This window comes from Schistocerca piceifrons, chromosome 1 (genome assembly GCF_021461385.2).
Source record: "Schistocerca piceifrons isolate TAMUIC-IGC-003096 chromosome 1, iqSchPice1.1, whole genome shotgun sequence".
NCBI lineage: Eukaryota > Metazoa > Arthropoda > Insecta > Orthoptera > Acrididae > Schistocerca > Schistocerca piceifrons.
This window is the reverse complement of record NC_060138.1, coordinates 914,839,624-914,865,635: the sequence shown is the minus strand read 5'-3', so window position 1 is coordinate 914,865,635 and position 26,012 is coordinate 914,839,624. Positions and strand designations below refer to the sequence as shown.

The window sequence follows — 26,012 nt, the reverse complement described above, 5'->3', positions numbered from 1 at the left end:
GTATACAAAGTTAACCGACTGAACTGGCAACTAAGCATGAACTACCATGAACAGATATGATGTATACCACTGCACGCCAACCTACATCACTAGACAGGTAACGGGCACTGATTTAGTGTGCCCCTGTAGCCGTGGCAGGGTTCTTCTGGGAAAGGCCACTTCCCCCTTCCCTCAACAAAAGCACTGCTCGCTCTTGAGTTTACTGGCAGACCATAGTTCAGTCAACAGGTGATGTTGAGAGAATTAGATTAGATGAGTGTTGCTATTCGGGCAGCAAAATAAGTGGCGATGACTGAAATAGAAAGGTTAGAAAATGCATACTGGCAACAGTGAGAAAATAATTTCCGGGAAAGGTGGAATTTATTATCAGCTAATATCAGATTAAGTGTTAGGAAGTCATTTCTGAAGCTATTTTTCTGGAATGTAGTGTTGCATGGAAGTGAAAGATGGATGGTTAGAGTGCCAACAAGAAGGGGATATGTAGAAGTTTTTTAAACGTGGTGCTACAGAATAATGCTGAAGATTAGATGGCTAGAGAAGGCACTGAATTGAATTGGAAGAAAAAATAAATTTATGGCACAACTTGACTAAAAAGAAGGGGACGGGTGATAGGACACATTCTGAGGCACTGATGATGGAGAGAAGTGTGAGGGTTAAAATTAAAATTTATAGAGGGAGACCAAGACATGAATATAGTAAGTTGATATGGATCTAGATTGCAGCAGTTATTTGAAGTTGAGATTTACACATAATAAACTAGTGTGAAGAGTTTCAGCAAACCAGTCTTGAAACTAAAGACTACCAACAACAAAACAGAGACAGATCACTGGAAAATTTTGTAATAACATTGTTGATGAACAGCATAACTCATCTCCATGCACTTCCATGGACTCTATAACTGCATGCAGTTCCAATTTAATTCTTGTTGGACTGAATGATTCTTGTAACCATGTTTTTATTTAAGTAATTTGGTAATATGATTCTACTAAATTTTGTGCATGCAAAGTCCTATTATCCCTTGTGCTGAAAGCTGAATCTTTTGTGTATGTGACTAGCACTTATGCATTTATCATTTCTGATTGTTGTCAAATGTTTGTTTCATGCTACATAGGTTTTTCACAATGAGTGTATCACTTGTTATGGTGCACAAATAAATTACTACTTTATCTCTCTAGTCTAAAGACTTGTTATTGTTATTATATTTCAGTCTTCATCTGCTTCAAGTCTGAGTGGAGGGTTACGACTTACAGGTGACCCTAGCAGGTCTAGCCCTCTTCTGGCGTTTCCTAAATATAATAACTATCTGCTTGATCACACCAAGTTTGATACCTTTTCAAGAGTTTTTATACCATTAGATCTACTTGGTATAAAGCAGCTTGACGAAGGTAGGTATCTCACACATAGTTCATTAATATAAAATCTTTCAAACAGTGACTTTATAGTGTACATTCAAGTACACTAACTACTTGACAGTAATAACTCGTATGCGTGTACCGTTTATGAAGCAATTTAGTTATCAGTTGTACTAGAGCAAATCCATTTAAGGAAAACATAATTCTATGATGTTTGCTCATGTGCCCAAACAATGCAAAAACCACATATGCGCATTCATTATAGTGTCATCTATTCCTACCTTTCCTGTAAGAACAGTAAGTTTCTTATTAAATTAATTTTTATTAGTGATTCAAAATTAAATGGAAGTCTTAAGCGGTTACTAATTATATTTATAAGAGAGAAGCAGCGTGATACTTAAAACTGTCACAGTGAAAACAGTTGGAGCAGAAATACAAATTTAAAAATGTATCTGGATCTTTGCTTTTATACTTTCCTAAAATTACTTCATTGTGGTGCAAATGGAAACCTAAAAAAGAAGAGCTTTGTACACAGGTGTTGATTAGAGGAGAAAGTGCTCCAAAAGCATAAACAAGAAGAAAACAAAGTTGTAAAACACAACTCATAATGAGCTGAAAAATAATGACTATTTTGAAGGAAACACACTGCCTGGCACAAAAAGTGAATCATCCAGGAAGGGGGAAGGGGATGAAATGAACATGGGTTGAGATGGTATGTTGTGTTATTTCTGTGTTTATAAAATACAGTCAAATTTACAAAGAACTTGGCTGTATGAGGCTACTTACCAATATGAAGTTGCACTCTTTCTTTGGTTTGGGAGGTTGTCATAGAGCTGTTGTATCGTCTCCTGAGGCAGGCTGGGTCACAACTGCTGTAACTGGTCCTCAATTTCCTGGATACTGGTTTGCAACAGAGTTGACAACTGAGCTGCGCCACGTATGTTTTTCTGGGGATAGATCTGGGGATCTTTCTGGCTGTGAGAGTACCTCAACATCAAGCAGACAGTTTATAGATACATGTGCCACATGTGGAGGAGCATTGTCCTGTTAAATAATGGCACTCCAGTATTGTTGCATGAGAGGTAACACATGAGGAAGCAGGAAGTCATGACATGCCATTGTACCAGGGGTAACACATCTGTGTCTCTGCAAAACTTTGTTAGAATGGGGCCTCTTCTCATGTCACTGCCATACTTGTTGATAAAGGTCACCTGGGGTAGTGTAGAACTAGGATTCATCAAGGATCATGATGCAGAACCATTCATCAGCAGTCCATGCTTCCCAGCCACAGCATCGCTCCAAACACAGTTGTTACCTTGTGGCCGTAATGGCAATGTGTGCATTGGACCAAGGGCGTCACCAGCCCAACGACTTGGGGGGGGGGGGGGGGGGGGGGGGGGGGTGAATAGATCAGATATAATCTTCAGGGTTTCTTAAAATAAGCTTTATGTGAATTTTTATTAATCTGCTTAATATCACGCCACAGTACTACTGTACAGCAGAGAGCACCAAAATTTTAATGCTTTTCCCATGTCAGAGAAAATGTTTCCCGACTGTTTTGAGATATCAACAACAGTTACTTTTGTTGAATTCTGTTAATTGTGCCACAGTATTCACTAATTTTTCACTTCAGTGTTTTTAATTGTTTTTTAAAGTTGTGGGTAGATTTCAGAACCTTTTGTTACTTTTTCCACTGCCATGAAATATAATCCAAACAGCCAAAACAGTTTAAGACAGCACAAGCAGGGCTGGCATTAGGGGGAGGGGGCGTAAGCGGGGCAAAAGTACCCTCAATGCAGGTCCCCAAAGGGGGATCATCAGCCCAGATGCCTAAACAAATACACAAGAAGCGCAAATTTAGTATCTGCACTATGATTTTGAACTAAAGTCTGGGGGAAGAACCTGCTGGATTGTTTAAAAAACACATATACATACATAACTTGTGATTAAAGTGATGGAAAATACTGTTGAATTTATGTAAACTGTGAGCATTAAAAAAGTTTCTAAAAAAAACATTGTTTGATTTTTTGCATTAAAATTTACTGACTATATCCAAAAAACCAAAGTTTAAATGAAAAATTGTGGGAAGGGGCCCAAGAACGCTTCCCCAGAGGCTACAGGTCCTAGCACCAGCCCTGAGTACAAAGCCATCACCAGCCAATGTGTTAGGAGAGTAGCATGAGAAAGAGGATGAGGGAGTGAATAAATTCTTGTACAGTGATTCAAGTAGGAAATTGTTTATTAACAGTTAATATTACTAACAATTAAAATGAATGTTTTAAACGACTTGCATTTAAAGGGAATTAGTTAAAACACAATCTTTATGGATTTTTTTGTAAATTCCTGCAACAATTTGTCAATGAAAACTTCTTTATTATCAAAAATAAATTTTCTGTGTATGCTCATCACTGCTAGGCCATTGAGTCAACTTTCTACCATCGTGCTTATCAACCAAGTTTTTATTCATCTTAAACTGCCAAAAGACCGTTCGACAGAGCATGTTGTACAAGGGAGAGTAATCAAAATTTTAAAAGCTTTTTGGGTTTCTGGAAAAAAGTTTTTGGCTTGTTAATTATATCACAAATAATTAGCTCCTCTTGATTCTGTGTATTCTGCCAAAATTTTTTCCAAAGTTGAGATTCACTTGTAATGTTTGACAAATCATAAGATCAGGTGAAGGTTTCACAAGCTCCTATCAGTGGTTTCCATTTGGCTGTATGTAATTTAGATGAAGTGAATGCTAGAGTGTTTTCATTAGCAAAACGTACTTCGTGACAGATAGTGATGGAGTCCAAGTAAGGTATTATAAATGACCTCCAAAGTTCCGATGAATTTTCTGCTTCAATGTTGCTGACTTCTAGCAACACGCGGCATTGTATTTATGTCTTCAAGACTGATTATTTCCGCAGTGGCCATAGCTTCTTTCAAAATCTCATCCGTTATTTTTTCTGCATTGTCATGGTGAGTTTTCAGCAATTGCAAAATTAATTTTGTGTGTTGTGAGTCCTTGACTGTGTCTAATTTATGGACTGCAGAACATTAACCACAGGTTCCATCAAATCAGAATATTTGACAATTAAAATTATGTTAACAATAAACAGAAAGCCAGAAGCAGCCCATGGTGCTGAAAAGATTATTTTCTGGTTGAACCATTTCCTCCACTTGATAAGACTTCTAAGGCTTCCATTACAGTGGGAGAATTCTCCTCGAAAAGGCTGACATTTTTGTGTTTCTCACTCTGTCTTGTTTCACACATAGATGAAACGTTGGGTATAAACTTCCTCTGGAGTACTGATTCACGAAAAAAAATGTCTTTGATGTTCCCATGGCATTCCGAATCCCAGGAAGTCTGTTGAGGTCATTGATCACTGGATTAAGTTTGTGCGAAGGGCGTTGAAAGAATAAAACTTGCGTGTATTTTTTGTGCAAGATTGCTTGAACATCCATGTCTTTACTGGCCATGGTCAAACAGCCATCAAATCCCAAAACAACACATTTTAATGGGACAAGATTTACTTTCGACAAAAATTTGTCGAAGGTCTGTGCAATGGATTTAGCATCTAGAGCTTTCAGCTAGACAAAGCCAATAAACATTTCTTCGACTTTGTTTGATTCTTCATCGAAATACTGAATACCAATCGATAATTATTTGCTTCCAGAAATATCAGCTGTTTCATCTGCTAATATACTGAATGATTCAGCCTTTTTCACATTCGCTATAATATTAGCCTTAAAATGAGTAGCAATTGGGTATCAGATTGTGGGGAAACCGGAAAAGTCAACAATGTCCAAAGTTTTCCCCCTAGACTCCATGACAAACATACCTTTGCTGGATTTTGGCAAGATGACACCCACATAATCATTACAAGGTAGAGCGTCACTTCCAGACTTTTGAGATAGTTTCCTAGATTGAGAATCTCCTGCTGTAAAATCCTGGTCTTTCTCATTCTGTACTCCTTCATCCTGCTGATCGCTATCGTTATCCAGCTCCTCGCTATCAATGTTTCTGTCTTCTGTCCTTTTTCTCTTAACTCCTACTACAAAATTATAACAGAAATTTACTATAGCATTGAAGTTTTATTTACCTATTGATAAAATTTGTTAGTTTGCATACCATAGAGGTGATACATTTTTTATTAAGATTTTATTCAAACTATCTAACATTGTTGATCTGCCATTGGCGGGGGGGGGGGGGGGGGGCGGGGGGAACCAACAACATCTTTGCAAAGAAGTTTTTTTTAAAGTGATTACAGGTAACAGTTCTGTGTTCTGTTAACATCTCTTTTACCTTATACGCCAACATCATTTGTATAAGGGTTTTTTAGATTTATTGTATAATAGTAAACAGAAAAACTGTACATCACAGCCTAGTATTGTTGAGATATTACGAAAAATAATTAGCACATATAAGTTTTCCCACAGTCACACAAAAATAGATAAACACTTATTGAGACACTATCTGCTTCAGGGAAGTTGTCATGAATTCATTTATTTTTGCCAGTACAAATGAACAGCGACTGTCATTTAGTTTGTACTATATTATAGCAACAAGTATGTTGAGGATATTTAATGAAATAAATTACCAGTCAGAACTCGCAAATTGATAACTACAGCAAAGTGAAATTCAGAAAGCAAACACCAGCATTAAATTTATCATTGTGTAGATCGCTAAGAAGTTATTTTTAGATTAGTTGCTAAAATGTGTACTGGCTTCTGAATAAGAATAAAAAAATATTTTTTTTTTTTTTTTTCAGTTTAGACAGTTTTCAGAAGTCTTTTTAATTTTATTTTTTAAATTTAATATTTATTCATCTATTTTTATATGAGTGAATAGGAGGAGGTAGTAACAAAAGGCACTGTTGACTAGATTATCAAAGTCTCTAGTTCATCCAGATTTGTGCATCCTTAGCTGTTGATCCAAGAGCAACTCTGTTGAACTGGGATAAGCATTTCCTTAACTGACAATTTTCAAACAACTGTTGAAATATGGAATCGTTAGTAATAACTGTGCAGATTCTCTTTCCCGGTATCTCATCTATACATATAACTAAAATTGTAATTGGCCTATGTGTATACGTAGGAGATATTTGAGAAAACTTAATATGAGCAGTCGTTATAACAGAAATAAACAACAAAACTATTATTTTTAGACTTTTTGCCTGTTGTTGGTATGCTAATAGGAGCATGAAGCAAAAACTAAAAAATCTGGTACATGTTTCATCTTGGTTCATGTTCCATCTTGGTACTAAACCTAGAAGCCGAGTTATCACATTTTTGTCATAAAAGTGTACACAGCTGCACACCGCAGGACATTGTCACCTGTTGTGAAAAATGAATTGTGCCCGCACAGCAAAGCTTTGGTGGCTGTAGGACGGGCTGGCACTTTACATGCACGGAAGGTCATAAGAAAAAGCTGGTTAATAATAAATCACAAGACGCTCGAATAAAACCTTCCATCGACAATAATAGTATGACTCTATTTATAGCACATCTGCTCGTAGGAAAAAGTTTGTATTAGAAACAATTGCTTAAAAACAATCATGTAGGCCTACTAAGAAGTACCAGTGAGGTGTGACTTTACTGCTCTTTAATTTTCATTAATGGTTAGAGCAGGTATCGCCAACATGTTTTGCCGCAGGTCTAAGTCAAGTAAAATGTATCGAGAAATCAGTTGGAATGTCATAGAGACAGTACTTATTTTTCAAACAACGAATTAGATTTTATTGATTGTAATTACAGAAAATGCATTGGTTCCACGTCACAATACATTAGTTTTAATTTGGGCTCCACATATAGTACTGTCTCTGTGTCCTACTGTCCATTTGGCTGACATTGTAAGTATTCTATAGTCTCATGTATTTATAGAATATAGAATTCCAGTGTAGCAGAAAAATTAAGTCACTGTGTAGGTGCACAATGGGCAAGTTCTTTTTAAGTCAAGAGGTTCCCTCTCTTTCTGCCCATTCTGTATGTGCGGATTCGGGTATTGACTTTAACCACAGTAATAAGAGATCTGACATGTTTGTGAGCTGTGAGATACTCTAACTTGTCACCCATTTGTCATTTTATTCACTGCTTTTATATCCAAATTTTAGCTAGAGAGTGAAACTGCTAATTTGTGTGACAGTATTGTTTAGAGCACAAAAATAAATTAGACCTACTGGTACATGACATCAACAGGGGTCACCCCCATTTTCTATACCTCCTCCTTACACATGGTTTAATGCTGCTCTGCTGCTTAAAGGGCATAATCAAAGCCCCAGTTTTAAACAGGGTTATAAATATGGTGCCAAAATATTAATGACTATTTTTTGCAAATCAACAGTATGCAATAGCAGACATTTATATCAACATTAACAAGTAATCATAAATGTATGTGTATAAAAACAGAAAGCAATCACTCACAAAAAAAGTTCTGATACCCATGTTGTGTGGCTATACATCTGTCTGCAGCTCTGTACTTCCAACAAACTGTTGCCGTCCTAGGTGCAATCTCACGGCCCACTAGCATTGAGTGCCAGTCTTTTGCTAATGCTTATTGGTGGGGTAGGGGATTAGAGTGTTGTCGGTTTTTCTTTCCTGAGCAAAAGTTCATTTCCACTAAAAGGGATTTAGAGTGCTACATGCCTCAGACACCAGATGTAGGTTCTGCAGAGTGGTTTCAGTGTCCAGCCGTTCACCTGCTGTTTGTCTTATCCAGTACAGACTTGGAGGCTACTATTTTAAAATGATTTGATAGCACTTCAGAATGTGATGTCACATCAGATAATGCATCAGTTTATTGGGCGTTTGGTGGAACAGAGTGAAGCTTGTTGGTTGTGACAATGCAAAATCTACTCCAGAGGAATATCCCGTGTGTTTACCATTGATGCAAGAAACCCTCCTGTGTTGAATGCTCTACTGCATGAGTCATGACAACTTTTCACGAACAAATGAACTTTTTTTTTACCTTTGATAACAGCAAATTGAGAGCTCAATCACAGATAGAGGCTAGATTGTCTATGTGTATTACTTGGATGATGTAATGACTGTATACATATCACGCTTTTCACTATCCTGTCGGTTTCTGCAGCTCAATGTCTCGCGGTAGCGTTCTTGCTTCCCGAGCACGGGGTTCCGGGTTCGATTCCCAGCGGGGACAGGGATTTTCCCCTGCCTCGAGATGACTAGGTGTTTGTGTTGTTCTCATCCTTTCATCCTCATTCATGAAAGCGGCGAGACTGGGCTGAGCAAAGGTTGGGACTTTGTATGGGCACTGATAACCGCGCAGTTGAGTGCCCCACAAACCAAACATAATCATCATCGCTATCCTGTCGAGTCTCAAATTAAACACATTTTAAACTTATTCTTGAAGTTCTTATTGCTTGCTGCATACCAAATGGTTGTTGTCTACACCAAGCCTCATTCCAAGCAATGGTTTGGTTTTTACTTTTCTGAGGCTTTACTATATTGTGAAACACTAGCTCAAAAATATGAAACGTTACTTCCATCTGTGCTGGATCTATAGTACATCGACAAACAACATTCAGCGGCCAAAATTAGTGTAATGTAGAGCCACACAGATCAAGTAAAAGCAAATAAACCACACTACACAGTCCAATAGAGCACCTTGCCGATAGTGCTCTTTTTCAAATGTCTCTACTTTCTTTGCTTGCAGTGAGATTTGACTTTGAGATACAGAACTATTTAATTTTTATTTTCAATTATTCTTCAGATTAAGGCAGCCATGACTAGGAGGTCTGAGTTGTGTCACCAACTGGGCGACCAGTACGAATTAACGATAGGAAAAAAAAAAATCTTTAAATCTTTAGGAGGAGGCAGCTGCCCCCCATGCCCCCTACCCTTGCATGGGACAGTAATTCCTTAGTCCGGATGGTGCTTGTCTCCAACCAATAGTGTTGGTTGACACACAGTGTTGCAGGGAGTCCATTACTTGTTATCAGATGGCAGGCACATATGTGAAGGGTTTATGATGTGCTTGGTGCACAATACAGCGATCCTTTCTTGTGGTGGTCAGATATGGTAGAGGTAGATGTAGAAACTTGACAATGATTATGTCTTCCCTAATGTTCCCATACAAATCATCGTCGGACCACTGTCACACCCAAATGCTCCACAAATCTGGATATTGCAAGATTTGACCACCTGGCTAAATGGAGACTCAGAATGAGGCCCCTTACAGTCTTTGTTAGGTGCTAATAAGGCTGTCCCACGTGAGTATGTGCCATCTCTTGTGTCCTTCACAGTGATCACTGAGCTCCTGAAACTGTTCATTGCACTTATATACCCTACCAGTCCTGGTAACAGTACTGAACAAAAACAACATTAATGCATGCTGGTGCCATTCTTTGTATCAGAGAACATTACATCTCCAATCGCTTACATACCTGCTAATGATGTGTACATGTTGACATCTAACAGTGTCTTCCGAGTGCTCCACATTTTTGTCAGACACTGTAATGTGAAAGAAAATTAATGACATGGTGCAAATACAGAAAAAACAAGACAATACAAGAAAATTGTGAATTAATTTGGATGGGTGTTGTGACAGATGTGAATAAAAAAGAAAAGTTGGAAAGAAAGGAGAATTGAGACATTAAATAAAGGAGGAGGAAGAAGAAAAAGACGTAAAGTGAGAGCTGTGTAGTTTAAATTTACTGTAGATACAGAGCTACATAGTACAGTGTGTAAACCAATACACACAGATATGTATTTAAATGGGCATTGCTGTAATTTTTTGTCCAATAAGAAATCTTTTCTGCAAACATTAAAAATAATCATCAGAAGAACATCAAATGAATTCACAATTGCAAATAAGAACTACAATCAGCTGTAAAATGGAATGGCAACAATGAAAATTTGTGCTGAACCGGGACTCGAACCTGCATATTGCTAGCAGTCACCTTACCATTTAGCTACCCATGCATGACCCACGGCCAGACCCAAACTTCCATATGTCATCAACCATGCGTCTACAACCTGTACTCGTACATCCGTTGTGTATATTCCCGTATGTACTTCAAAGTTGCTTGCCCAGTATCGGCAGATAAATACAATATTGCAATGCTTGTGTTATTCTGATTACGATGCAGAGTTTCTTTGGACACGCATATATGTCACCAACCATGTTTTTATGAACTATAATCATACCTGCAATATGTATATTCCTGTACAGGTCAGACATTGTACCTGAAAGTCTCTTGCCTGGTATCGGCAGATAAATATGATATTACAGTGCCTGTGTTATTCTGATTATGATACAAACTTCTTTTGTACATGCATGCATGCAAGTGACTTTCAATTACAATATCTGACCTGTACAGGAATATACATATTGGATACACGAGTACAGGTCGTAAACGAATGGTTGAGACATATGGAAGTTTGGGTTTGGCCATGAGGCATGCACGGATAGCCAAATGGTAAGGAGACTGCTCACGATACGCAGGAAATTTGGGTTCGAGATCCGGTCTGGCAGAAATTTTCATTGTTGTCATTCCATTCTACAGCTGATTGTAGTCCTTATTCGTAATTGCGAATTCATTTGAATTGTTTCGTAATGGCTGTGGTGTGCCTGTTCCTTTGGATATGCATGCATCGTAGTCAGAATAGCACAGGCACTGCAATATTGTATATATTGTGTAATGACCAGAAGTGTTTTTCGTAAGAAACTCCCACAAGCTGAACTGAAATATGAGGAGCATGTTTTTGGAATATCAGTTGCATGGTATGTGAATGTAAATTTTCAATGGACAGTGGCCAGTACATGTAATTGCAGTACTGTGTACAAGTAGGAGGGAAAGCAAATGATCTGCCGTCCTTTCTTTGACTCAACAGCAGCCAAGATGAGACTGCTTCAAGAAAAAGACATTCATTTCTCTGCACAATAACTGCGTTACTGCGATGCATCCTACAATAACAAGATCTATAGTAATACATGATATTCAAAAGAAAGCTGTGCACTCTTTGCAAATTTGCTGCATACTACTTAGATCAACCAGTTGAGACTGTAACCGACTATTCTACTGAATATTCCTAGTTTATTAAATATAAAAAATGATTGGGATTTATTTTTCAGTATTTAAACTTACTGACAGACATAACACTAAGCAGAAAGTAGAGAAATTTTGTAGAGACGTTGAAGTTTAGGACTCCATTATCAGGTATGCTGTTGAAATATGAAAATGTCGTATAAACTTTAACAGAAATGTTGGCCTCACATTAACATTGTGTGATGGCATCAGGAGTGTAATGACACTGGTGAAAATAGTCACTCTTCAACAAATGAGATAAATTTCCTGTTGGAGGTGGTCTTGCTTCAATTTTTGCTCCATTTATGTTATTATTGATGAGGTGTATTCTGAAATTAAAGTTGGATCAGTAGAACAGTTTGTGGTACTGATGTTTTATGCGTAAGGAGGCTCTTCATATGTACAAGGGTGGTTCCATAAGTACCCGACCCAACACAGAAAACACAAAAATTTTGGAAAAAATGTATTTATTTTTCAGTATAATCTCCTTTCAGCTCTGTACGCTTTTCCCAGTGATGTTCAGTAAGTTTGATGCCATTTTTATAATGAGAACTGTCTAACTCCTCGAAATAGCCACTAACTGCTGACATCACGTCTTCATTTGTTGAAAATCTTCGACCACCGAGCCATTTTTTCAAGTTTGGAAACAGAAAATAATCCAAGGGAGGAAAGTCTGGTGAACAGGGTGCTTAGGGTAGCAATTCAAACGTTAATTCATTAATTTTGGCCATTGCAATAACGGACTTGCGAGCCGGTGCATTGTCCTGAAGAAACAACACTTTCTTCTTGGCCAAATACGGCCATTTTTTGCTTGATATCTTTGCCCAAATGTTGCAGTAAGTTTACATAATACTTGCCATTGATAATTTTTCCTTTTTAAAGTTACAAAATGAAAATTATCCCACGAACATCCAAAAAAACTGACGCCATGACCTTGCCTGCAGATGAAACTGTCCTCGCCTTATTTGGATTTGGTTCTCCAATTTGTGTCCATTGTTTTGATTGTTCTTTTGTCTCAGGAGTGAAGTGGTGGACCCATGTTTCACCCTTGGTTATGAAACGGCACAAAAAATCAGCTTTGTTGCTGCGAAACTTCGCTAAAAACTTAATTGGAACGTCTTCACAAACCTTGCACACAGTTTTCTCATGTCCAAATTTTCAGATAATATGCAATGTACCATGCTTTTTGAAATTCCTACTATGTGTACTACCTCGCGCACTGTCAGTCGACGATCATCCTGTGCCGCTTTGTGGATTTTCTTCACCATTTCTGGAGTCGTTACCTCATTTGGTCGACCACTGCGAAGCTTGTCTTGGCAGCTCGTACGGCCTCGTTTAAACTCAGCTAACCAATATTTTACTGTTGTCAATGAAGGAGCAGACTCTCCCAAAGTAGAATTCAGCTCTGCTTTAATATTGGTTGCGCTGAGGCCTTTCGAAAAAGAATATTGTATCACATAACGATGACCAATTTTCTCCATTTTCACAAGTTCACTCGCAATGTTCGCTATTGATGGCTGCCAAACAAATACTAAACAGTGTGCTGTTTTCAGACTTGAAACATATGCTTCATAGATCGTGTACTTTCTAACCCAGAGATATTTTTCAACAACTACTGCCATCTCCTGGTCAGGCCAGGTACATATGGGACCACCCTTGTAACATATCATTTTAAAGCTGTACCTCTGACGATGGGCATAACTAAAGGTCGAGAAAGTGAAAGATTGTGTAATGGAGAGATTTGTTTGTAAAGTAAGAAATATTTATGAATGAACGCAACTTCCATGATTGTAATTCTTATACTGCTAGGAGCTTTTCAATTAGCTTGAGAAACAGAGTGAAAGAAGCTTGAGTTGGAAAGATCCAATCTGAAGTACATGGAAGTACATGGTAAAACATTGTGACAGTGTACACCACTTAACTTGACAATGTTCTAAAACCGTTAGTTTCGGATTTTGTATCAAACCAAGTAGAGCTGACCCACAGTGATAACTTATAGTGTGATTAATTCCATTTCGTAATTAAAAGATTATCTAAAAGATGAAAGGCAACACTTTCTTTTTATACTTATTTATATGAGGGTAGAAACACCTGCCGCAGTGCTTAATTGTTGATACTGAATCTTAAGGTTCTACCCAACATACAGGTATAGACTTCTCACAGAAAAATTATTTGAAGCCACTCTGTTCGGTAGGCTGAAACTAAATATCAATTCTTGAAATCTTATCCAGTACAGTCCCCATCAATCAGTCTTTCCTTCTCATGCCATTCATTAAGTCTTCCCTGACCTGGCGTTTTGGGCGACATTTCCGAACTCTACTCCTTTTTGCAAACTTCACCAGTCCTTTTCCTTCATCCCTCTTCCATCCCCTTCAACATTCCTGCCAGAAAAAGGAGCCACTGGCTCCAAAAGCTTAATACCTTTATATATATGTTCTCCTGCCACTGCTTGGTGAATACATTTTTTGTCTGTCCATTTACATTATATTTTCAAATATCAATTCTGTTAGAATTTTTCTGAATTGATACAAGGTCTGAATGCCAGCAAATGAATATTTAAATCATGTTTCTGTGACTCTTAATGCTGTGAAAAAAATTGTTCACAGGGGAACTGACTACACACACAAGCTTTCTTGGTAGCAGACAGGCAGTACTGAGTTACGCAGAGTATCGCAGTGTAGGTACATTGCTGCCTGAAAGATATGATGAGACTGTTGTTCGAAGATGGGGTGTTGAACTACGTGTTGGATCACCTATAATATCTCTTGCAATATTGGTACCAGTTAATGACCAAGGTATGCTTCAAACTTTATGTTTAACTGACAGTGAAATGCTAGAAGACCTCAAATTTCAGTATTGATTTGTTTCAGTCGCTTGAATAGTGTAGCTTTTTTTTGCAGTTTTTTGTATTTTTTATAAAATTGTGTACTAAAGTAGTAGTTTATTTTATTATTTCTTATGGGAATCCATTGTACAATTACAGCACTGCTTGAAAATCCATATTTCTTCACAGGTTCTGATAATAAGTACAAATCATTGACAGACAGTGGTCCTCTGCCTTCTCCTATACTGCTAAGAATGTGGCTGGATACAGATATTCAACCAATCTCTCCTCGTATAAATCCACAGTGTGTCCATTGGAGTACTGTGAAAGGGTATGTATGTGTTTTATTTCTTATTTTGTTTCTTGTTTGTTCTTCATATGCATTGACTTAAATGCAGTAATGTGCTGACTTGATTAATCACTGATTCTTCATTTTTCATTTACTTGATTATATTGTGTTGTTTGGTGTCCCTCCTATGAAGGGTATGAAGGGATTAGAATAATTCTTCATCTGAGAAAACTTGTAGACCCAGAAGAACACACACAATTGTTTTGATTTGTGCATGCTTTTTTGTTTGTGTAGGTATCTGTTTTCACTTTTATTGTGACATACCATTTGTTTTTCTTTCTCTCCATGTACTTTTAACATTTATCATATTTGGAACAGAACAGCAATAAAAAAGCAGTTAATGTGTTAATCAGAGGATAGTATATTACAGTTACAGTGAATAGAATAGTAAAGAAATCTGCAAGGATTGTCTTCTCAAATATCCAAAATTTTCTCAGTCAGTCATATATTTCAATGAAGGCTTCACTGTGTCTGTAGTCATAAAAGCAATTGCATTAGATTAGATCCATGTGTTCTTTCTTTGCCAGACTCACTCTCAGTGATATCCTGTATTTACCAGAAAGCTATAATCTGCAGTGATAGTTCATGTTCACCTGGCAATCACATTGAAATTATGTGCTTATAATTAACCAGTTGATCCCCATATATCTAAAACATAAATGTATATCTAAAATATAAATTTAGTCTTCACTTCCATTACGCTCGTGCGTTATGTATGCATAAAAAATAGCATGTTTTGAAGGAACTGCTGACTCAACACTTCGACCAGCTAACCTCATCCTCCAACAAATAAATTGTATTGTTTGCTTACTACCTCATATTATGTTGGTTTAAGTGGCACATGACATAGAACTTGTATTCAGGAGATCTGCGATTCGAAACTTTGTCTAGGCCATACCATTTTTTTTTTTTTTTTTTTTTTTTTTTTTTTTTTTTTTTTTTTTAGAAAACTTCAAAAGTGACTCATTTTTCTACATAGCTCCATTTTAGGTCAGTACATTGAGTGCAACAGTATTTCTGTAAAGCGACCCAAATTTTTGCAAAATATTCATTTCTGACATGCTTTAGTTGATCTTCATATAACCTACAATAATAGGCTACTGCACAGTATATTTGATATTTTTCAAAATTAATTTCAATATTTGCTTTTCGTTGGCGTTCATCAGTTGTGGAAAACCTACCAAGCACTAAACTTTCTCACAGTTAATACTTGTTGTAAAGTATAATTTAGTCACCTGTTATCGACTACCAAATTAAGTGCTTTCTTGACTTTTTCGTTTGCCAGTAATCATGTTTTGACATACTTGTCATATGATTATTCTTCTAGAAAATTATGGACTTTTTGAATTAATAACTCTTGAAAATAAACAAGCAGATTCCTTATGAACCTTTTTCCAGTTTAGTTGAGTGTCCCATAATGCTTTGCGTTCCAGAACAAATATTTTTCTAATGGCTTGGTGTTCGAAGTTATTAATTTGAAGGAGGCGCATGTGACACAACTACATTAAAAGCCATATAAATAAAAAATTTTTTCAGGTTGATGTCAGTTTTGATTAGTGTTGTTATTCTACTTGTACCAATATAGCAAAAACAACAATATCCTTTCTTGGCTACTGCTGTTGAGAAATGCCTGTTCATTTTTTGTCACATCCTTTGTGCAAGTATAGACCGTTCCAGCGGTACTGTCATGATCTCGGATTTCTTGCCAGAAACATCATGAATTACATCGTACTACTTCCAGTAAGGTATTTTGCATAGTGAACACAATTTTAGATAGCGAATACAGACTGCTGTATTCTCTCTGCACTGTCAAATGATCTTGTTGTACCTAATGAAAATCTTTATTCAAACCAGATGAAAATCTTTATTCAAACCTGATTCAGTCAACTACCATACTTCTGCGGCTACATCCTTGTATTGATTTCATTTGCAAATTTAAACTGTGAAACTGAAACTTAAATTAATTCAGTTTATATATAACCTGTGTGACAGAGAAAGCCATGATTCCCCATCATATCTGCTTCTCTAATCTGGAATCAAGAACAGTCAATGTTTGTTTTGAACTAATAGGAAGGACAGTTTATGTAAAGCAGGAATGAGTGCTCAGACTGCCTAATGAAATACAGGAAACCAGAGTTTGAGACTCTGTCTGGCAAAGTCACAGCGTTTCTAAGTTTATGTAATTGATATCATTTCATGTCATTGCATTGTTTTTGTGTTCACTGATTCATCCTCATTACCTCCATTTATTTCATATCAGTGAATTTAATTGAGTTGAAAATATTGTTGTTTAAAAGTTCACTATTGTGTGTGTGTGTTTTCTGTTTTTCCCCACTTCCCCACTATCCCACAGTTTCCACACTACACAACAATTTCAGTTGTTCTTTTTGCATATATTGGTATCTGACTTTCCTGTTATTATTACATTAATATTATTCATCATATTCTTTTGATATGGTAACTGGAATATTATGTTACTTTCACAAATGCTGTCCCAAAATTTTAATTTTGTCATGTCTTTTGATTTCCATTTAGGATTGGTGAATGGTCACGATCTGGCTGTTTGACAGACATACCTACTGACTGGACAGTTTCTATAACCAGGCCATTTCTTATTAATTGTACCTGCAATCACCTATCAATATTTGCTGTTCTTGTAGATATTGTTGATCAACAGGTAAATTTGGAAAATTAAAGTAGACCCTAGTTTCTATAAGCCCTTAACTAACATACTTAAATGCTACTATTTGTTTCTTTATGATGTTGTTGTTGTTGTTGTTGTTGTTGTTGTTGTTAGTAATAGTAATAGTAATAATATTTGAACATCTTTTTCTTTTCTTAAATGGGTTGTGCAGTGAACAATAATCATTTTGCTAAGCACTTTCCATGGTTTATATTCCAATTTAAGAAAATGTTTTACAATCTGATATGCATATAACATACATGTAAGCAAATGAATGGTGCATCATGTTAGGCAATTACGGCTTTGCAGTAGTTTTCCACATCCATGATATTACACCACTTTTCCAACAGAAAGGGAAAGAATGCAAACATGTATTGAAATGGCAAAGTGGAACACAGATCAGATCGTGGTAAGAGATGTGTCAGATATAATCAAAACAAAAACATTTCTCACCAAAAACTGTAGTATGAAACGAAATGGAGCAAGGAAAGCTTGAGTCAATGAAGTAAAGGAAAACTGTAATTATCGGTTATAATATTGACAACTGGAAACCTAAATCATAAACTTGATAGCAACAATAATAATACTGGATTATATAGTTCATATTTATGAGGTAGATATGTATGAATATTATGGATGAATATGGGATGTATGAATATGATGGATGACTATGGGACGTGCCTCAGTGATTGAAAAGTATAAGAAGATGTAAAAAAGTAAGTTAGAGAGAGGAGAGTGCATGAATATCCAAATACGAGTAGTAACAATTCTAAGTAGAGTTGGAGACAGATGGAATGGTAAAGACAGTTGTATACTCTTCCGTCTAACATATTCCTTTGAGCTACAGTTGGCGATGAAGTCTCTCTGCATGTAGTCTGACATCGAAACATCAGCTGCTGTGTCTCAACACTATTTGTTGGTAGTGGCAAGACACAATCAGTGCCTTGTCTGTGCAATAGCAGTGTACAAACCTCCCACTATAACAGTAGCATGACCAATAAAATTATCTGCAGTCTTACTCAAATTTTCTTTGAAGTTGTCTGTCACAGTAGGTTATATCATCTGCTTAGAAAGCTTGCAGAACAAAATTACGTCTTTTCATCAAGTTAATTTAATTTCTCTTGATTTTTTTTTTCCATTTTTTCTACAGTTTTTTATCTTCTATTTTTTGATTCAATTTTTTCCTGCTTTAAACTGGCCCTCCTGTCTTCAAGTTTCTCGGTCTTCTTTGCTTGCTGTGTTGGTATATTATTGCTAGGGCCTGGATTTTTAGGATTTTAAAAGATAGATTTTAGCCCTTTATTTTCTTGGACTAGCATTTTTTAGATTCAAACAAACAGTTTTAGCCCTTTTGGTGTCTTTTTAATGAAAAATAAACACTAATATTAACATGGAAAGTTTTGTTATAATTGTGACACAGTCGTTCTAGATCCTTATGGAAAATAATATTTCTTATTCTGACCCTCGAAAAAGTGTATAAACAGTTGAGATACTTACCTGTGATGCAATCTTTTCTCTTTTCATAATATTTTAACAAAAAGTTTTTTACTGAAAAATTCTTTTCGTATGTTACTTGCATAAGACAAACACACTTGAAATGTGTATCTGTTTGACCACAATCCCTGTCCTAACACTACAACTAACAAGAAATTTTCTGTTACATTTGGTATAGAGGTACACAATTAACGACATTTCTAAGTTTTGTAAAGTGAAACTTTTTTTTCTGTAATCTCTCAGTACATTTTCGTAGGCAGAGAAAGACCTCTCTGCAGCACAAGAGATCAGTGCTACACATTTCATCGACGGAATTGCACATATTGTAGTGATTTCGAGAATTTCCACGTAAATTCTAGAACCACTCATCCTTCTACCGTCTTAAATACATGATATTTTAAAACTAAGTGTGAGAGAACATACATACTGTGCAACACGTTTGTGTGTGCGGGCTGGAAAGGAGTCAAGATCACAAGGTAGACACGACAGCACAAGTGTTTGCCGCTAGCGCCACGGAAGTTGAACTGGAAGAACAAGGATTGTTTATGTATCTTATGATGTTTTATATTGTTGATTATTGTAATGAGAAAAAAGAACAACTGTTGAAAAATTGTCAATTGTGCTTCACGTGTTGGACTTGCTAGAAGCAAGACATGTTAAAAATTATTAGTGGTTGTTAAACCAACTCGTTTACAAATGTTAATTAAACATGTTTCTAAAGCTCGAAGTGCAAGTGAAAAATGAGAAGATGAAGATATTTATATGTGGAATATGAGAATGTTATTCTGCATAGTCCAAAAATCAGTCATTGGTGAAAACATAAAGTCTGTATATGTGCTGCACACATTCTATCATCTAAAGCGTTAGAACATGGCAACCAGTGAAAAGCACTAAAAAAAAAAGGGTATTTTGAGAGAAAATCGAAGCAGAAGATATGATGCGTTGCCATAGCAACCAGGTATAATAAGACGAGAACTGTTTCATGGAATTGAATTCGGCCTAAAAGTTCAAATGGTGAGAATTAATAAATGCAATAAAAGAGAAGACATAAGAAAGATATTATGGTAAAAGAAAAGTGAGAAGATTTCAACATATTAGACTTAGAAGAAATATGACGATAATAATTCATCAAAGATGATCCGGTGTTGGGAGTAAGTGGCTCTCACCCACATCATGGGGATGCAGATGTGGAAACCAGCCGAAGTCCGATGATACCGGCACCAGTCGCTGATCACCAGTGCTGATTCCACATACGCTCGCCAACGCTGAAACCAACATTTGACACCGCTGGCAGCAGTGCTGTTCACCGGTGCTGATTACGCATCCACTCACCAACACAGCTAGAACTCTATACTGGGTGAGCGCAAAATGATGATTGTTTGAGTGTAAAGTTAAAAAGAAACTATTTAATAATAGACTGTTAGTATAGTTATTATACTCAGTGTACAATTTTTTTTTTTTATGATTACTAGATCAAAAACTAAGAGAACTATGGATAATACACAGAGAATTGGGGAAAAACTCAGAACCAGCCATGAAAATGAAAGTGAATGAGGAGGTGCCTGACTGGTCTGAAGGAGTATATGTAATCAAAGCCCAAAGAGCAGATTCAGAGGCTTTAAGAAAAGAACTAAGTCTTAAATTAGACTCAGTAAATATTCAATTAAATAATAAATTGGATGTTCAGAATGAAATTTTAGGATTGTCAAGTGCTAAAGTAGATTCTCAAAGTAAAGACTTTAGTAATTTATGTGAAGGTATGGGAAATTTGAAGACTTAATTTGACGCTTTAACTACTAAAGTAGAAAATTTTAAAATAGATTTGAATGAGGAATTAACTAGTTCGTTAAGCAGTCATGTAAACCAACTGTTCACTGACTTTAGTCAGACATAGAGTAACCAATTTCAAGACTTAGCTAAAAAGTTAGAATTGGATATTGAAGATAAACTTGGTGAAAAATTAGGATCATTTCAAAGTGTATGTAATGTTAAGTTTGATGTTGTAAAACATAGATTACACACTTTAAAAGAGAGTGTTGAGAAACAGGACAAGTTATTACAACTGGCCCAATCGCAAATTTCAGGCATCAATACTTGAGTAGATAATGTGGAATGAAACTTTAAAGTGAAACTAGCAACTTCAGATATGATAAATATAAGTAGCCTGGAGGAACAGGCAGAGGAAATGATAAACCGAAAAGTTGCTGCAGTAGTAATCTCCTTGAGCGTATCTCCTGTTTTATCTTCTGAGTTTAGTAATACGAAGAGAGGTATGCATGAACTATGGAAAGGATTCAAATTTATCCAAGATAGAGTAGAAAATAGAATAACTTTACCTGATGTTATGTTTCCTAGTAAAGTGATGATTGTTTTGCCATGGGAAGACTGTTACACAAAATTTAATGAGAAGTACTGGTTTGCACTTGCTCAAGTAAAGTTAATACCAGGGATCCGGGCAGAGTCACATTTATCCTCAGGGACGTTAACATTCTGTGTTAACGAGCGGAGTGACGACCTTCGGATCCAGAGTTATTTTTGGTGTTTCTTCCAAAATAGTTTTCATGCACTGAATTCCCTTCAAATCTTATTTTTAAACCATCCACTAGTCTATTACTGAAATCTTAAACTATACTATAATTTTAGTTTGTAGGAAACCAGATATGACAGTCAAGTAGAAAACTTAAGAGGATCACAAACGAACAGTGACCTCTAGACACGAAATGAAATGAATATTAGTGAAAAGTATAATATGATGGTACTATTTAAACAGAGTGATGTTGAGATGACATAAAATGAATACAGGATTTTATGTGTGTATGAAAACTATTTTATAGTAGTGTATAATTTTCTATTTGGTACAGATTATTTTATACCTTTTATGAAATGTGATGTAAATGGGAGGGTTTGTATAATTTTTGAACTGAGTGGGTATTGTAGATTAAAACATGATCTACACCAACATATAAATCATGGCTAACACAGAACACACACACCACACCTTTCAAACAAACCTCGCACACAAGTGCGACTGATTCTTCGCCATTTGCCGTTCCGTAGGGGTTGCTAAGATTTTCTTTGGGGACCTCAAGGGTGAAGGTGAGAATGGCCGTTCTGTAGGAGATATTTAACACCATACCTCCTCTGGCTTCTCACTCAAGTACCAGTGAGGCAGGGATCCTGGGGAAGGGGGATGGGGGATGGGGGATGGGAAGGGTTTCCTGTCTTTGGGCCTATCTTCCTTCTCTTCTTCAATCTTAGCAACCATTTCTATTTTTTTTCCTTTCTTACTTCTCTTTTGGGTATCTGCCTATTTTTTCCCTCTTTCCATATTCATCTACTTCTGTCACAGAAGTCCTTCATATTCTCCGTGGTTTCCAGTAACCTACAACTTATCTCCAGATAAGAAGGCCGAAGAATCAGGCTGCACAAACACACATCATCATACACAAAGATATATGAGTACGCAAACAATGAAACTACCAAGTAGAAACCTGTCGAGAGAAATGAACCATCAATTGTTGTAGGGGGAAGGTATGTGTACATCAGGAAATATGTACACATTGTTTTTTATTTTAACAATTCTACATCGCACGTATATATAGGAAAATATATATATGTCTAAAAACAAAGATGATGTGACTTACCAAACGAAAGCGCTGGCAGGTTGATAGACACACAAACAAACACAAACATACACACAAAATTCTAGCTTTTGCAACCAACAGTTGCTTCGTCAGGAAAGAAGGAAGGAGAGGAAAAGACGAAAGGATGTGGGTTTTAAGGGAGAGGGTAAGGAGTCATTCCAATCTCGGGAGTGGAAAGACTTACCTTAGGGGGAAAAAGGGACAGATATACACTCGCACGCGCACACACACACACACACACACACACACACACACACACACACACACACACATATATTCATCCACACATACACAGTCACAAGCAGACATTTGTAAATGCTATGTATATACATATGAGAACTATGATGATTTCGTATCACATATATACATAAGTATAGAAAACTATGATGATTTTACAAGGAGTATACATAAGGAGGAGGCATGAGCAATGAAGGAGAACACAAGCCAGATTGGAGTTAATTATGGAGCTTAATTAAGTAAAGTCAGTGTAGCAAATACTCTGATGGAGTGATGTGTCATAGAATAGTGGGACTTGATCATTAGGTATAGACATAGTATCTACTGTGAGTTGAATAATATGAGTAGACATAGTATCTACTAAAGATGACAGAAGTTGAAAAGTAGAGAAGGACTGTAGGGTATTAAATGAATTATTGAGAAGTGAGTGTGAAGTGTTAAATAGATTTTTATTTTTACCAGGGAATATTTAATTATAGTATACATGAAGATGTATAATAGGGCAATGAACCATGAGGCCTATTCATAAGGGATAAGGGGGCTGTACCCGACATTGGCTAAGGATATAGGGCAGGCATACCTACATGGAGATAGGATGACCTGTGGCCTGAAGAATAGGGATTTGTTATAAAGGAGCATACCTACCAGAATGTACGGAGGAATTGCACTCATACGGTCAACCCACATGTAAGGTATAGGTACTGATCTTAGGGGAAAGGAACAGTATTGTGACAGAAGTCACACATTTTTATGGGAATTTTTCTGGTAAGTTTGAATTCTATATTCCGCTAGCATTATTATGATTTATGTGAGTTTACGAGGGTCGAAAAGAACACGTTCATTTGCCCAGAGTTCCTCTAGACTACAAACAGTCTATAATTAATGAGACTATTACGTACTAAAGAAGCAGTACAAAGAATTAGAATAAAAAGTAAAATACTAAAGTGTCATGAACACCTGTAGCGTATGGTTGGAAACCCAAAGGTTTAGGCCTCACGACTCCTAGATATAAAAGAATTGACTCCAACATTGAGTGAAGTACTCCTGTTTTATAATAAAAGTAAAATGAAAAAAGAAAAACTAAATAGTAAATAAAAGGGTTATGCATGGTTAATAAAAAAAATGTGGGATGCATACTTTTGAAATGTGAATTGTTGTAATATGTAATATTAATGTACATAATGATTATGTATAAAATATTTCATATTCGAACTGAGAGGAGGGACATGTAGTGATTTGAGAAATTCTGCGTAAATTCGAGGACCATTCGTCCTTCTACCATGATATTTTAAAAATAAGTATGAGAGAACGTACATACTGCGCGACCCATGTTTGTGTGCGCAGGCTGGAAAGGAGTCACGAGCACAAAGTAGACGCGACGGTCAAATGGCATCAACAAGTGTTTGCTGCTCGCGCCGTGGAAGTCATATTGGAAGAACAAGGAGTGTTTTATATTGTTGATTATTGTAAAGAGAAAAAAGAACAGTTGAAAAATTGTTACTTGTACTTCACGTGTTGGACTTAGTAGAAGCAAGACATGTTCATAAATTATGTGGTTGTAAAAAAATACACTGCTTGCAAATGTATTTAATCGGATCTGACGTGAGATAAGTTGGTTGACTTGCACAAGTTTAAATATTTGTATGTGGGAAATATTGAATTTGTTCTCTGTGGAAGTTGAAATATACTATGAGTTAAAAGTATTCTTCGACTACTAAATTATTTCAAACATAGAGAGAGAGTCTTATAAATTCTCGTAACCAGCATTATTCTTCAGAGAAGTAGTTTTTTGGAATGAGATTTTCACTCTGCAGCAGTGTGTGTGCTGATATGAAACTTCCTGGTAGATTAAAACTGTGTGCCGGACAGAGACTCGAACTCGGGACCTTTGCCTTTCACAGGCAAGTGCTCTACCATCTGAGCTACACAAGGCTCTGCTTCCATACCACTGCTTCTGCATACTAACGTACTGGAATGTTGACCATCATCCAGGAAGCTTCTACAGTTTGACACACTGCCACATGACTACAGATGGGCATCGGTCACTGACTGCTGTCAGCTCAGGTCCCACTGTGCCAGATTCACCAGCTGAGTGTGCTGTCTTCTCAGCTGTGCATCACATGCTGCACTGCCTTGCCACCTGCTTCAAAAGTGAATGTTACAAGAGGACACTAAACCATACCAGAGATGAGGATGCACCTGAATGACTGTCCAAATTGAATGAATTAATGGAGAACTGCTTATGTTCACGGTTTTTGTTTCTACAGCTACCCACATCATCACTCCCAACCCATCAAAAAGCCCCTTTGATAGTGCAGCTGGGGTCCGAGTCCATCTGGACACACTAGAAGACGGCCCCCACCAACTGGTTGTGATCATTTTCACCCACAATCCACTAAACATGCAATAGTTTCTTCTTCATTTAAAGAAAGAGAAAGAACTCAGTGAATGCTGTTTAAGGAGAGTAATCCTCAAAATGCCTACAATGCAGTGATTTCTTCTTCATCCAAGGAAAGAGAAAGAGAAGAAAAATTTGATAAACCAAAGAAGGAATATGAGTGACAGCATCATGTGCAGAATGAGCTGGAGCATTTTCAAGGAGTAAAAAATGCTTCCTGGAACAGCTGTGGATGTTGCTTTGGCTTGACAAGCTCTCAGGAGATTTTACTAGTGAGCATATTACAAGTAAAATATGTTAGCACCACACCATGGCAGTTGACCCCCCCCACCACTAAAAAAAAACTCTGCATCACTGTGCCTGATTATAGTTGAATATTTGCCTTTTTTGGCGATGGTGGACCAATGTTTCCACTGCTTGGTTAGCTTCTTTGCCTTAGTACCATAATATAACAACACGTCCAGCACTTTCACTTGTGATTAGGCAGCTAAAGGTGTCTTCTGAATTGACATAACACAGCTGCAACATTTCCACAGCTGTCCCAGTTCGACATTCTTTTTGAATGAGTTTGAGTTGTCATTGAACACAGCAGGTGATGATCTCTGTCATGTTGAAAACATCGTGCAACATATTGAAGACTGATTTTAATTTTTTCCACTATCGCTTCAATTGTCATACGCCAGTCTTCAAGTACCAAGACCTTCACTTCTCTTGGGATTCCTGGTTGTTTACAAAGAGATAGTCTGCCACTTTGTTCTTCATCTTTCATACTTGTTTGACCACTGGAACCTTCTCCGCCACCATATCACTGTATCACATGATGGTACATTGTTGCTGTAGACTTCTACCAGCTCAGCATGAATAGTTGTGCATTGTTTTCCTTCAAACGCAGAGAATGAATTACACACAATAATCTACATTTTAGTGAGCTCCACCTTTTGTTTTGCCTCCTCTAGCAGCATACTAAAGTACTACTGTGTGGGAATTTAGTTGTGCTCTG

General features: G+C 36.8%; 1 protein-coding gene across 1 annotated transcript in view; it reads left to right on the top strand.

The window, feature by feature from the left end:
- The window catches only part of LOC124717078 (protocadherin-like wing polarity protein stan), a 368,864-nt gene that overhangs the window by 251,433 nt on the left and 91,419 nt on the right, over positions 1-26,012 (top strand). The window contains exons 30-33 of the mRNA XM_047243768.1: positions 1,208-1,385; positions 13,990-14,178; positions 14,397-14,538; positions 17,092-17,233. Of these exons, the coding sequence (XP_047099724.1) occupies positions 1,208-1,385; positions 13,990-14,178; positions 14,397-14,538; positions 17,092-17,233 (651 nt within the window). The remainder of the gene's footprint in view (positions 1-1,207; positions 1,386-13,989; positions 14,179-14,396; positions 14,539-17,091; positions 17,234-26,012) is intronic.